Source organism: Pristis pectinata, chromosome 8 (assembly GCF_009764475.1).
Source record: "Pristis pectinata isolate sPriPec2 chromosome 8, sPriPec2.1.pri, whole genome shotgun sequence".
Lineage (NCBI taxonomy): Eukaryota > Metazoa > Chordata > Chondrichthyes > Rhinopristiformes > Pristidae > Pristis > Pristis pectinata.
In genome coordinates, this window is record NC_067412.1 from 38,607,887 (window position 1) to 38,621,114 (window position 13,228).

The 13,228-nt window shown below is 40.1% G+C and overlaps 1 protein-coding gene across 1 annotated transcript in view; it reads left to right on the forward strand.

The window, feature by feature from the left end:
• Window positions 1-13,228, forward strand: part of lmf1 (lipase maturation factor 1) — a 560,127-nt gene that overhangs the window by 479,504 nt on the left and 67,395 nt on the right. The window contains exon 9 of the mRNA XM_052021392.1: window positions 701-884. Coding sequence (XP_051877352.1) covers window positions 701-884 — 184 coding nt within the window. The remainder of the gene's footprint in view (window positions 1-700; window positions 885-13,228) is intronic.

The window sequence follows — 13,228 nt, forward strand, 5'->3', positions numbered from 1 at the left end:
TATTTGAAGCTAAAGCCACAAGAAATAGGAACAGGAGTAGGCTATCCAGCCCATCACTCCATTTATGACATGAATCCAGTGCTTTGTGTGATTGGTCACATCTGTTGGGATTGGTTCGTTTGAGGTTTTGATGCCATTGTAGATTTAATATTTTCGCTATCCCTTAGCAATCGTTCATCATGGCTTATGACCTGCTTGCCTCAGTGTTGCAATTTTTCCTCTTGTTTCTCAGGACTTGCTTCCATACTGACGTTCGTTTTTAATATTCCTTATTGTACTGTCAAAACCAGCAATCGGGCAGAGTGACACAAAACGGGGGTAAGTTACTGGGATCTGTAAAACCCCACTGGGCAGCACTGCTATCTTTCCCATACCACACTCCAACCTTTGTTTTTGTATTTGAGTGTGTCTTGCAAAAGGTGATCATCCTACAAGTAGGAATTGAGGCAAACAGCATAGAAGCATTTAAGGGAACATTCGATGTATGTACCAAGGAGAAACGGAATCGAGTGTTGATGATAATAGAAAGATAGGAGTCTCACGTAAAACACTGAGGCCATTTGGGTTGAATGGTTTGTTTCTGGGCTTTAAGTTAAACATAAAATCTACTTTAAAAGTGATAAACATATAATTTTGGGTGGTCCAGGCATAGAGAAAAAAATCTTTTTGTAAATTTTCTATTGTATCTTTATTTGCCCAGTATTACAAAGGAACGGACTGAAGTCATAGTTCAGGGGACGATGAGTGAGGATCCGAAAGATCCCAGTGCCTTGTGGGAGGAATATGAGTTCAAGTGTAAACCTGGTGATCTGAAGCGGAGACCGTGTATTATTAGTCCATACCATTACCGTCTCGACTGGCTAATGTGGTTTGCTGCATTCCAGGCAAGTGCTTTATTTTTCGTCAACGCTAGTAAAAATGCTCTAGATTATCCATAAATGTTTAAGTGGTTTAATAATGACAAGGACTATGTTCCATAGTTACACTGAAAGAGCAGTTGAATGGAGAAAACAATGTGAAATTACAGTATAATTGCAATATGTTGTGTCCTGATGTAATGGCATGGTGTGTATCTTTAAAATCTCAGGACTGCAGTCTTTACATATGCATATAAAGTGGAGTACTCATCAAGCACTACTGACAGATTTTTTTTACAATGATTTAGGAGATGTCATATTTTGGACTTTTTGCGATGTATATTTGTTCTCTTAATTCTTCAATTATTCACCAGTTTCCACTTTGACATTCCACTTTGCTCCAGAAGCGTGAGAGTTAGTTTGTCCTGGGGAAAGTGCGGGCATTCTTTGTGAATGTTCCTTCCTCTTCAAAAGCTTTACTGCAGAAGTGCCTCCAATGGGGACCATATCTGTTTCTAGCTTTTCCAAGGGCTTGATTACTTTGGTCCATATTTCAAGGGCTCTGTTCCATGATGAACTTGTGTTATGTGCAATCAAATTTGCTGATGGAAATGCTGTTCCTTGTGGCTGTTATAGATAATCAGTTAATTATTTTGCTTCTTAAACCCATATATGTGAATAACGGGGGAGTTTTCAGCAGACTTGATCATAATCATTGGTACACCATCAGCTGCAGGTTCCACTCCAAGTCACACACCATCCTGACTTGGAAATACATCACTGTTCCTTTATTGATGCTGGGTCTTAATACTACTTATCTGATGGTATAGCACCTCACCAGAAGAACTGCAATAGTACAGGAAAAGTGTTCACCACTGTCTTTGTGAGGGCAACCTGGGATGGCCAATAAATGCTGGTTTTGACAGAACGCCCACATCCTCATAAATGAATGTTAAAAAGAAGTGGAAGGATTTATTGAAATTCATACAATAATACATGCTGGAAGAGATGCTAAAAACAAAGCATACTGTGCGTGAATAACTAACTGAAATTATGTGCTTGAAATAAACTAGTTTCATGCAGATTAAAGTAAGTGAGAGTGGAATATGAACAGAGAACGACTCAGCAGGTCAGGCAGCCTCTGTGGAAAGAGAAACAATGTTAACATTTCAAGTCCGAGACCCTTTGTCACCATTTTCTGTTTTTGTTTCAGACTTCCAGTATCTGCAGTATTTTTTTGATTTTCATTTAAATGAGAGTGGAAATGGAAGATTGAGTCAATCATTCAGCCAAAGGCAAATTGAGATATTGCACTTCTTTATGAAAAGTTAATATATTAATAGATTTAAACTTAATGTACAGCCATTCCTCGGTTTAGAAAAGGGATGCATTCTTGGAAGGTTTCATTCAGCAAAATTTCATAAATCAATGAAAATGCATTTTGATACAGTGTATTCCTATGAGCAGAGTGTCGAATGCTATTTATTATAACCAAATATAGGTTTGTAAAATCAAAAACCCAGAGAGTCAATAGCTTTTAGCAAAATTTCATAAATCAAATGTTTATAAATTGAGGAATTACTGCACTTTTAAATTCTCATCAAGCAAGTCATATTGATGAGAATTTATGAGGTTGTGCATTAATAGGAGGTGCATAGTCTTATAAATTACAGAAAAATAATGATAGCATAATCTTAGCATTAAAATAAAGTACTTCCATAATCAGAACAAGGAAGAATAAAGCTCATCGTACATTAATCAGCACAGGCTGAAACCTAACCAAATGTAATTTGGGAGATTGGAATTTAACCAAATGTCAGTTGGCAGATTGGTATTTAACCGAACCTCAGGAGGGAATTTGGAATTTAACCATTTGTCAGTAGACAGAATGGAAATTAACCAAACATCAGTCAGAAGGTTAGAATTTTACCAAATGTCAGCAAACAGGTTGGAATTTAACCAAATGTCAGTCAGAAATCTAGAATTTAACTAAATGTCACTTAGGAGGTTAGAATTTAAGTAAATGTCAATCGGATGTTTAGAATTTAAGCAAATGTCCCATGTCAGGTTGCTATTAACCCTTTATCAGTAGGTACTTTTGAAGTTAATTAAATACTAGTTAGCAGATTAGAATTTCAGCAGATTCCAATCTTCTGATTGGAACTTAACTAAACATGTATTGTCACACTAGATTTGAATGAAATGTCAGTTGGCAGATACCATTAAACATTTGGCAATGTAACCAAACATCAGTCAACAGATTTTAATTTAACCAGCCTTTAGTCAACAAATTAAGATTTCAACAAATTAAGATTTAAACAAATGCCAGTCCAACACATTGGAATTTAACCAAACATCAGCGGAAAGATTGGATTTTAACCAAACAGCAGATAGTGGGTTGAACTTAAACAAGTGTTGTTCAGGGGTTGAACTTAAATGAATGTTGTTCAGAGGTTGGGATTTAACCAGATATCAGTTGGCAAGTTGGAATTCACCTAAACATCATGCAACAGGTTGTAGTTTAACCTAACATTCATCAACAGATTGAGATTTAATCAAACATCAGTTGGCAGGTGGAAATTTTACCAAAGGTTAGTCAGCGGATTGGACTTTAACCAAATGTAAGTCAACAGGTCGTAACTTAACTAGATGTCAGATGGAAACGTAACCAATTTCAGTCTGTAGGCTGTAATTTATACAAACATCAATCCATTGGACGAGATTTGATCAGACTTCACTCCACAGGTGGGAATGTAACCAAATGTTAGTTGACCGGTTGGGATGTAACCAAACATTAGTTGACAGGTTAGGATTTAATCAATGTCAGTCAGCAGGTTGGAATTTAACCAAATGTTAGTCAGTAGTTTTGAATTTAACCAAACGTCAGTCAAGTGGTTGGGATTACACCAAATGTCAGTCAACAAGTTTTAATTTAACCAAGTGTCAATCAGTGGGGTGGGATTTAACCCAGCATCAGTCAGCAGTTTGAAATTTAACCAAATGTCTGTCAACAGGTTGGGACTTAACCAAGTATCAGTTGATAGGTTGAGATATAATCAAACATCAGTCAGCAGGATAGAATATAACCAAACATCTGTCATCAAATTGAAATTAAACTAAATGTTAATTTCATCAGCACTAGCCAGTAGGTTGAGATTTAACCAAAGTCATCAGGCTGATTGGATTTTCACTAAAGATGACATGGCAGATTTGCATTTAACTAAACCCCACTTGGCAGACTGGCATGCTAGAATTTAACCAAAAATCAGTTGGTCGATTAGAATTTAGTCATCCGTGATGGGTGAAACTTCTAAGGTTATTCTGAAGCTGAAATTTAATCAAGCAACAGTCAGCATTTCAAATTTAATGGATTGTCACTCTGTGGACTGAAATTAACCAGGCTTTTGCTGACAGGTTGAAACGTAACCAAGTATCAGTCAGAAAGTTGGAACATAAACTGGTGTTCATGGTTAACTTAAATGGAGTGAGTAATCTTGCTGAAGAAAGCAGGAATAACCTCATTGCAGAGGGAGTGAGTAATTGTTCAGCAGAGGGGGGTGAGTAATCACATTCTAGAGGGAGTGAGTAATGGTTGTGTGAGGTGAGTAATCACTGCGGAAGGAGTAAGTAGTCACTCTGAGGGAGTGAGCAATCTCTCTGCAGAGAGGATGAGGAGAAGTAACCCCTGCAGGGGAAGTGGTGGGGGGGAATGAGTATTCTCTGCAGGGGGTGGGTAATCTGATGGGGGCAAGTAATCTCTGTGGGGGTGAGTAATCTGAGGGGGGAAGATGACTAATCTCTGCGGGGGAGTGAGCAGTCTCTGCGGGGGAGTGAGCAGTCTCTGCGGGGGAGTGAGCAATCTCTGCGGGGGAGTGAGCAGCCTCTGCGGGGGAGTGAGCAGTCTCTGCGGGGGAGTGAGCAGCCTCTGCGGGGGAGTGAGCAGCCTCTGCGGGGGAGTGAGCAGTCTCTGCGGGGGAGTGAGCAGTCTCTGCGGGGGAGTGAGCAGTCTCTGCGGGGGAGTGAGCAGTCTCTGCGGGGGAGTGAGCAGTCTCTGTGGGGGAGACAGTAATCTCAGTGGGATTCATGAGTAATCTCAATGGGATTCGTGAGTAATCTCACTACAGAAGGAAGAATGAGCAATGCTTCTAATTTGGGTAGCACTGAAACGTTTCACCTGAGTGAGTACAATGCTCCTGTAGTAATAAGAAAATCCCTTCTGATAACATTTTTAACTCTCACTTGAGATTCTTTTGAATGCTTTAATATACTCTCTGCCAGTTTGGTAATGGTAACTTCACATAAACAACTGACAGGTCTGTATGCTAATGCATACCTGACAAAGTGTAGGAATCTAGTTCTTTCAGGTGATACACAAGGGGAGGAAATAATTCTTCCACTTACTCAAAATCAGGCAGTGTGTCTTTCTTTAAACTCTGCTTAGCACCTGACTGGTTATTTTCAGCAACTGTTTCAGAAATTGGTTTCCAAATGTTTACTGTAACCAAGCTGCTATTCTAAAAGAAGAATGTGCCAAGTGATAGCCTTAGAATCTGCCTGTGAACAATTACCTTGCACATCACTTGTTTTATTATGTTTCAAACTTTTTTAAGCAAAAGAATTCAAGTAATCCAAAGCAGGTAATGATTAAAGCATCAGTGATACAAGATTACAAGTTCAAGTTTACTTATTAAAATTGCAAATGATCTTAAAAAGTTTGTATTTATTCCCCTTATATATTGTTTTAATAGCACTAACACTTTGATTAGGATTCAACCTTCATCTTTGCCCTTATGTTCTTATGTGACTTAAACAAAATTAAAAATGTTCCCCGGCCTATATCATAGCATAAAACATGGAACAGTACAGCACAGGAACAGGCCCTTAGGCCCATGATGTCTGCGCTGAACATGATGCCAAATTAAATTAAATCTCTTCTGCCTGCACATGATCCATACCCCTCCATTCTCTACATCTTCATGTAACTATCTAAAAGTCTATTAAACACCACTATCGTATTTGCTTCCACCACTACACCTGGAAGCCTGTTCCAGGCACCTGCCACTCTTTGTGTGAAAATAAACTTGCCCCACGCATCTCCCTTAAACTTCCCCCCCTCACCTTATGTGCATGTTCTCCAGTATTTGAAATTTCTACCCTGGAATAAAGATTCTGACTGCCTACCCTATTTATACTGTTCATAATTTTATAAACTTCTATCAGGTCCCCCCTCAGCCTCCGATGCTCCAGAGAAAACAACCCAAGTTTGTCAGCTTCTCCTTGTATTTCATACCCTCTAATCCAGGTAAACCACTTCTGTACCCTTTCCAAAGCTTCTACGTCCTTCCTGTAATGGGGCAACCAAGCATCTTATGTCTTGGAACAAAGTGCAGTACCTCAGGAGTGTTTCATTGTCAGCTTCTATTTTCTTTGGAAAATGGAAGTACCATCTATCCTTCCAGGTGGATTTAAGTGCTCTTATTCAATAAAAATAAGGTACATTTTCACTGTCATGACCAATAATTATCCATTTCACCGGATAGATTATGGGACATTGTTACATTGCAGTTTGTAGATCCAATTTTGCTCAAGTTGCCAAATGTGGTTCCTATTTCTTAACAGTACTTGGAGACAAAAGGGAATACAGATACTGGAACCTTGAGCAAAAAATTAGCTACTGGAGGAATTCCGCAGGTCAGGCAGCATCTGTGGAGGGAAATGGACAGTCGACACTTTGGGTCAAGACCCTTCATCTGAACTTCATTGCTTTTAAAGTGCTTTGGAAGTCCTGAGGTCATAAAAGGCACTTTCTTTCTTTATTTCAAAAGTGAGTTTAATTAGTCAGTTAACCAATTACTGTGTGCAGCATTTCCCCACATTACAATAATGTTAAGTACTAAACAAATTCACGCTAAGATACTTTGGGATATACGAAGGTCACGAAAGGTACTGAAGAAATAGTAGCTTGTTGGGTTTAATTTCCGTCCTTTATTTCTTGGTTCCTTTCAGCATGAAATTTTCACTACTTTTCTTCCCATTTCTTTGATTCTCGTTTCTGTACTGCTGTATTGAGTTTCCAAATGAAAGTTGTCCATCTGATCATGAAGAGGCCCCTTCCAAGAGTGCTGCACTGCCCTTCTCTGCTAAATAAGCTTCTCAAAGTATGTAGCAACATGCCCCCAAACAATATTGTATTAACCACCAAACTTTACAAGTCATGTACCATTAGTTCTACATTGTTGTCCTAGTCCACGGGTACATTTCCCCAGTAGCCCTGCTTTCCAAACTGTGCCACGCCAGTTTCTCAGCTGATTCTGTGCTCTCCTCCCTACCCAGCATTTTTATTCTCTGAGGTTAAAGCCTGCCCTTTGCTCATTATCCTGATGTCACTGCAACCTTTCCCAGTTGGTACAGTGTTACCTTCCCAGCTATGTAACTCCCATCACCTCAAACTAGAGTCTCACTGTATGTGTTGATGGAATATTAAAAGAAACCCTGTGAGTTGCATTATTGAGATACTTGATGCTGCAGACTTTGTTTCTGAGTGATCTGACACAGTTCATGGAGGCTCAGTTTAAGTGACTTGTAACACTACAGGTTTATTTGTTGATGGAATTTTGCTCCACACGTGGGATGGGCAGTGCTAGAGGACCTGCTCAAGTTCAGCTTGCAAAGGATTTGTGGTGTTTACATTAGTTCTGGACTCCTCAGCCATGGCACGTTTATTTTTACAGCATCTTCCTGACATTATAATAAATGCCTCACATCATTTTTCTTTTACTTTGTTCAAAAATTCAAACGCAAAAGAAAATGTTTTTAATTACATGTCTCTTTGCTCCCCTGTGATCCATTGTGGCCTGTTCCAAGTTAATAATTAAAACAATTAGTAATTTTTTTCCATGTCAGCATACTGTGACTTAAACAGCCCAGTTTTAACTTCCTTGGAGGTAGTGGAACTGAGGCAAGTGATCCACAAATACAATTGTGTGCATGAGTAGTTGAGCTGAAAGTGTTAGCCTTTTATTTATTTTGAACATGGCCATATTTTGCCTAGTTGTGTGGGAAATATTTGCATTGTGGATGGTTAGGCTTGCTTCAGAGCAAATAGAAGTGCTCTTCTCCATTACTGTTGCCCTCAGCATAGTGACTGCTCTGTGTTCCTAGGCCTTCGTTAATAGGCCTCCCAGCTGCTAAATGTCACTGAACTGGCATTCGGTGCTAGTTGACTGCTCTTCAAAAGAATTGACTGGCTATAAATCGCCTTGGGGTTTCCTGACCTGGTAAAAATGCAACTCATTTCTTTCATTCTTCATGTAGATATTAATTGAGTCCCATTGTTTGTGGAAATTTGCTGAACCATCTCTCACCTTTGTTGATGTTCTTAGACATTTTGTTTTGTTGATATCTCCACAACCAACTCCATCTGCTGCAGAGATTACACTAAAAGACATCCTTTCTTTGTATAAGTATCCTCAGTTGATTCCTTGGTACACAAGTGCAAAAGCTGTGGATGCTGGATGTCTTCAGAAAAACCTCAGCAGGTCAGGCAGCATCAGAGGGGAGACAGATCATAAGAACAAGAACATAAGAAATAGGAGCAGGAGTAGGCCAACTGGCCCGTCAAGCCTGTTCTTGGTATCAATGGACGGAGTGCACCAAATCCCACCCACCTGTCAGGTACTTCCCATTCCACCTGTAGCATGGCCTGGAGATCCCACATCCAACATTTCAGCCATCTCAATCCAACAGCCTTCACTGTCCATAACTACCTTCGAGTGATCTTTTTAAACTTTTGGTTTATGTTATTCCACTTTAGTTTCTAGTCATCATTCAAGTCACCCTCAGCTATAAAAGTGCAAAAATAGTATGAACTGCAATTTCCATTATTGGCCTCAGAGAGTGGAGGGAAACATTTGCATCTTCTCTCACTCCACTACTTTACTTCAAGGACACTGGGGTTTAAGAACATAAGAAATAGGAGCAGGAGTAGGCCAACTGACCTGTCAAGCCTGTTCTGGCTGCTGTAAACTGGACACCCGTGGGCTGCTGTGGATCATCAGCACCAGCCATATACACCATCACATCTGTAGCATTTACTCTCCCAGTATACAAGCCATGGGGTCAATCCTTGTTCAATGAGGAGTGGACAAGGGCATGCTGCGAAAAATACCAGGTGTCCCTAAACATGAGGTGCTAACCTGGTGAAGCTGTAGTGCAGAACTACATACACACAAAGCAGCAAAAACACTTTATTTTGTTGTTAATAATGGTGGACAATCAAACAGCTGCTGGGAAGAGGAGAAGGTTCCAAATACTTTTGCATCCTCAGCAATGACCGGACCCAGCATGTGACTGCTGAAGACAATACTGAAGCATGCACAATTATTTTCAACTACAAATGCCAAATAGATGATCGATCTCAGCTTGCTCCAAGGATCCCCACACACCCATTCCATTCATCTTCCATAATAGCAAGAAACACATGAAAGCAATAGAAGCAGCAAAAGCCATGGAACCACACAGCTTCACTCCAGAACCAGTGGCACGTCCACCCAGGCTATGCCAGTGCAGTTACAACACTGGCATCTACCTGATCATGTGGAAAACTACACAGATATGTCCTTCTCACAAAAAGCAAGACAAATCCAGTCAGGCTAATTACTATCCAACTAGTTGACTTTCAGTCATCAGCAAAATGTCATTGGCAGTGGTATCAAGTGCACTTACTTGCCAATAACTTATTGATGGAAAGTTTGGGGTTCACAAGGACACTCGGTTCCAGACTCATTACAACCTTGTTCCTAACATGGACCAAAAAGTTGGATTCCAGAGTTGAGGTGAGAATGACTGCCCTTGACATCAGGGCAGCATTTGAAGGAGCAATTGGCATCAAGGAGCCCTGGTAAAAACTAAACCCAGTGGGCATCATGAAGAAAATACTCCGTGGGTTGGAATCATGTCTCAAAAAGAAAAAGATGTCTGTGATTGTTGGAAATCTGTCATCCCAGCCTTAGGACATCACTGCAGGTATTCCTCAGGGCAATGCGCCCTAAGCTGCTTCACCAATGGTCTTCTTTCCTTCATAAGGTCAGAAGTTGATGCTTGCTGTTGATTGCATCATTTGCAATGGAATGGTAGACGTTACTGTCTACCTGCACTGCACTTTCTCTGTAGCTGTTACACTTTATTCTGCATTCTGTTATTGTTTTACCTTGTACTACCTCAATGCCTGTGTAATGAATTGATCTGTATGGATGGTATGCAAGACAAGTTTTTCCACTGTACCTCAGTATATGTGACCATAATAAACCAATAACAATTTGTCAGTAAGTGAAAAAGCTCATGCCTGCAGAGCAAGACCTAGACAATATTCAAGCATGGGTTGAGAAGTGCCAAGTCTAATTCCTCCACAAATGCGCCAGGCATGATCTCCAGCAAGTGAGGGACTAACTACTTTGATGTTTTATGGCATTATTACTGCTATTGCCATCAGTGGAATTACCATCAACATCCTGGGGGTCATCGTTAACCAGAGGCTCAACTGGACCATTCAGAGTGAATCAAATTGTTTGAAAAAAAGATGAGTGATAGTGGGATCTCAAAGGATGGCAAAGTGGATCATATCCTTGGCACCTTTACTTGAACATAGTTTCAAATCCTTATTGGATACCCTGCAGCCCATGCCACACGTCCTGACATCCCAAAGCTTTTCCACCATCTACAAGGCACATCAGGTGCGTGGTGGAACAGACTGAACTTGGCTGGATAAGTACCCTTTGAACAACTCGACATCATCCAGGATAAAGCAGCCCTTTGTTGCAGTGTGCTGCAGTGTGTACCACCTACAAACTCCACTGCCGTTACTTGCCTGTGCTACTCCATCAGGACTTCCCAAAACCATGACTGCTACCATTCAGGAGGGCAGAGGTTTCAGGCTTCTGGGAACATCACCACCTCCAGGTTCCCCTCTAAGTCAGACACCATCCTGACTTGTAATATATTGCCTTTCCTTCATTGTTGCTAGGTCTAAAGCAGCTTTTCAAGAAGGCACTTCATGATCACTTTCTCAAGGGCAGTTAGGAATGGGCAATAAGTGCTAGTCTTTCCAGTAATACAGAAAAAACAATAAATTAAAATAAAAAGGATCTTGGTTAGCTCTTGCATTTGTTCATTTCTGGAAAGTAACCAAGCTGTCCCTGTGAAATAATCTAAATTTAGACAACAGTATGCAACATGAAAGACCACTTCATGTACTACAAGTGGTACATATTATGGTCACAGCACTTTGTTTCTGTTACTCCAGAGAAAGTATTCAAAATTAAGAAGGGTTCTGTACACTACCTTGGCATGTTCTTGCTTTATGCTTCAAGAAACCATCAACATTGGTATCATGGATATGTTTGCTCATTTGTGACTGTTCAGTGGTTTCATTTTCTTGCTGCTTGAATGCATCTTTTTTATTTTGTTTTGCCTACTTGTCCCATTTCCATGTTTCATTTGCATCCTCCAAGACCTCTTGTCATTCTTTGAATCCTTGCCTGCTCTGAGATAATAAGCTGTGTGGGATACTCACTGCAGAGTAGTTGTTAAGATTATGTAATGCTTGTGGAAAATCTAGCATAGGTTCCTGGTGTAATTGACAACCACAGGAAATCCTCCATATAGTAGTTTTCTTTTTACTTTTGTTTTGATGGACAACTGAATCAATTCTATGTAAAATCTGTTCAATACAGCAGGACACAAAAGTTGCCTGTGTGAAACAGCTGGTCTGCAAGGAAGGAGGCTGAGCAGAGCTAGTGCCCTGATTAGCAAAACAGAAAAGGTCCAAGTTGACACTTTTACTGTGGTACAAATTCTTCAGGAACTTATATACCATGTGTCTCAGGAAATGGGTTGCACTGATAAAAACTCTCCAAAAGATCTACACTTTTCTAAGGTCAAACGGAGGCAGTAAGCAATGTAGATAGAGTCCATTGACTCTGTCTACACTTCTCGCTTCCTTGGTAAAGGTGCCAATATAATTAAAGACCCCACACACCCTGTTCACACTCTCTTCTCCCCCCTCCCATCGGGCAGAAGATACAAAAGCCTGAAAGCATGTACTACCAGGCTCAAGGACAGCTTCTATCCCGCTGTTATAAGTCTGTTGAACGGTCCCCTAGTATGATGAGATGAACTCTTGACCTCACAATCTGCCTCGTTATGGCCTTGCACTTTATTGTCTGCCTGCACTGCACTTTCTCTGTAACTGTAACACTTTATTCTGCACTCTGTCATTGTTTTCCCTTGTACTACCTCACTGCACTGTTGTGATGAAATGATCTGTATGGATGGCATGCAAAACAAAGTTTTTCACTGTGCCTTGGTACATGTGACACTAATAAACCAATTTACCAATTTAAGAAAACTATAAAAAATTACATAGAATAATCCCAGAAGGTCAATGCCATTGTTTGTTCCGGTCAAATCTCTCAGAGCCTAACTGCCCAAGAAATACTATTTGTCTCAATTCTAAGTGAATATATAAAGCACACTTTCTGCTCTTTGCTGAACAGTGAAAATCTTGGCCTTGTATTTTTACTGCTTGGAGTAGTTCACTTGTTAGCAAACAGCGCAAGATATGCCAGGAAGATCAATGAATGATCCATATGGATTGAAGAACAAAAAAAGACAGACAGTCACGTAGATAGGAATGTATAATCTGTCTCCAAACAGAGGGAAAGTAGAAGTTCAAATATGTGGGCAAATGTCTGAAAAGAGACAAAAATAATAGTTGGAATACCATAACTAACCAGGACAGCAACAATATTGGATGGAGCAGTGTTGCTGAAATCCATTCAGGAGAACTTTTTCAATCTGTACTGGACTTAGTTTTAGGTTTTGAACCTGGACTAGTGAAAGGGGTGTGGCAGTAGGAAAGCATTTTGGAGGGAGTGATCATAATGCAGTTCAATTTGGCCACAGTGACAGAAGCCCTCACTGCTTTCACAAAGTATGGCCACTGAAGATCCATAACAAGAGCCATGAATTTCTTTCAATTTCCATGCTTTCATTTTTGGTTCAGTTAGCCCTGTGGGCAGACTTTAAGCAAAATGTAAGTTCTGCATGATTGAGATCTTATTGCTGTATAAAGTTTTATGGTTAAAATAATAAAAACCGGTTTCTAGGTAGGCCTCAGGAGGTGTATTTCTCTGGTTTTATTGTTAAGAATGAAAAACTCAGTTAACCTATGCAATCTGTTTTTAGACCAATGCAGACATACTGGGTGGTAGGGTGTCATTCTATGCTATACATTTCAGGATTCTAATAAGATAGCTTGTCTGTGATTTCCTCCTCCCTTTGCAATTTCCTCCTGCTCTATAACTTACTGATAA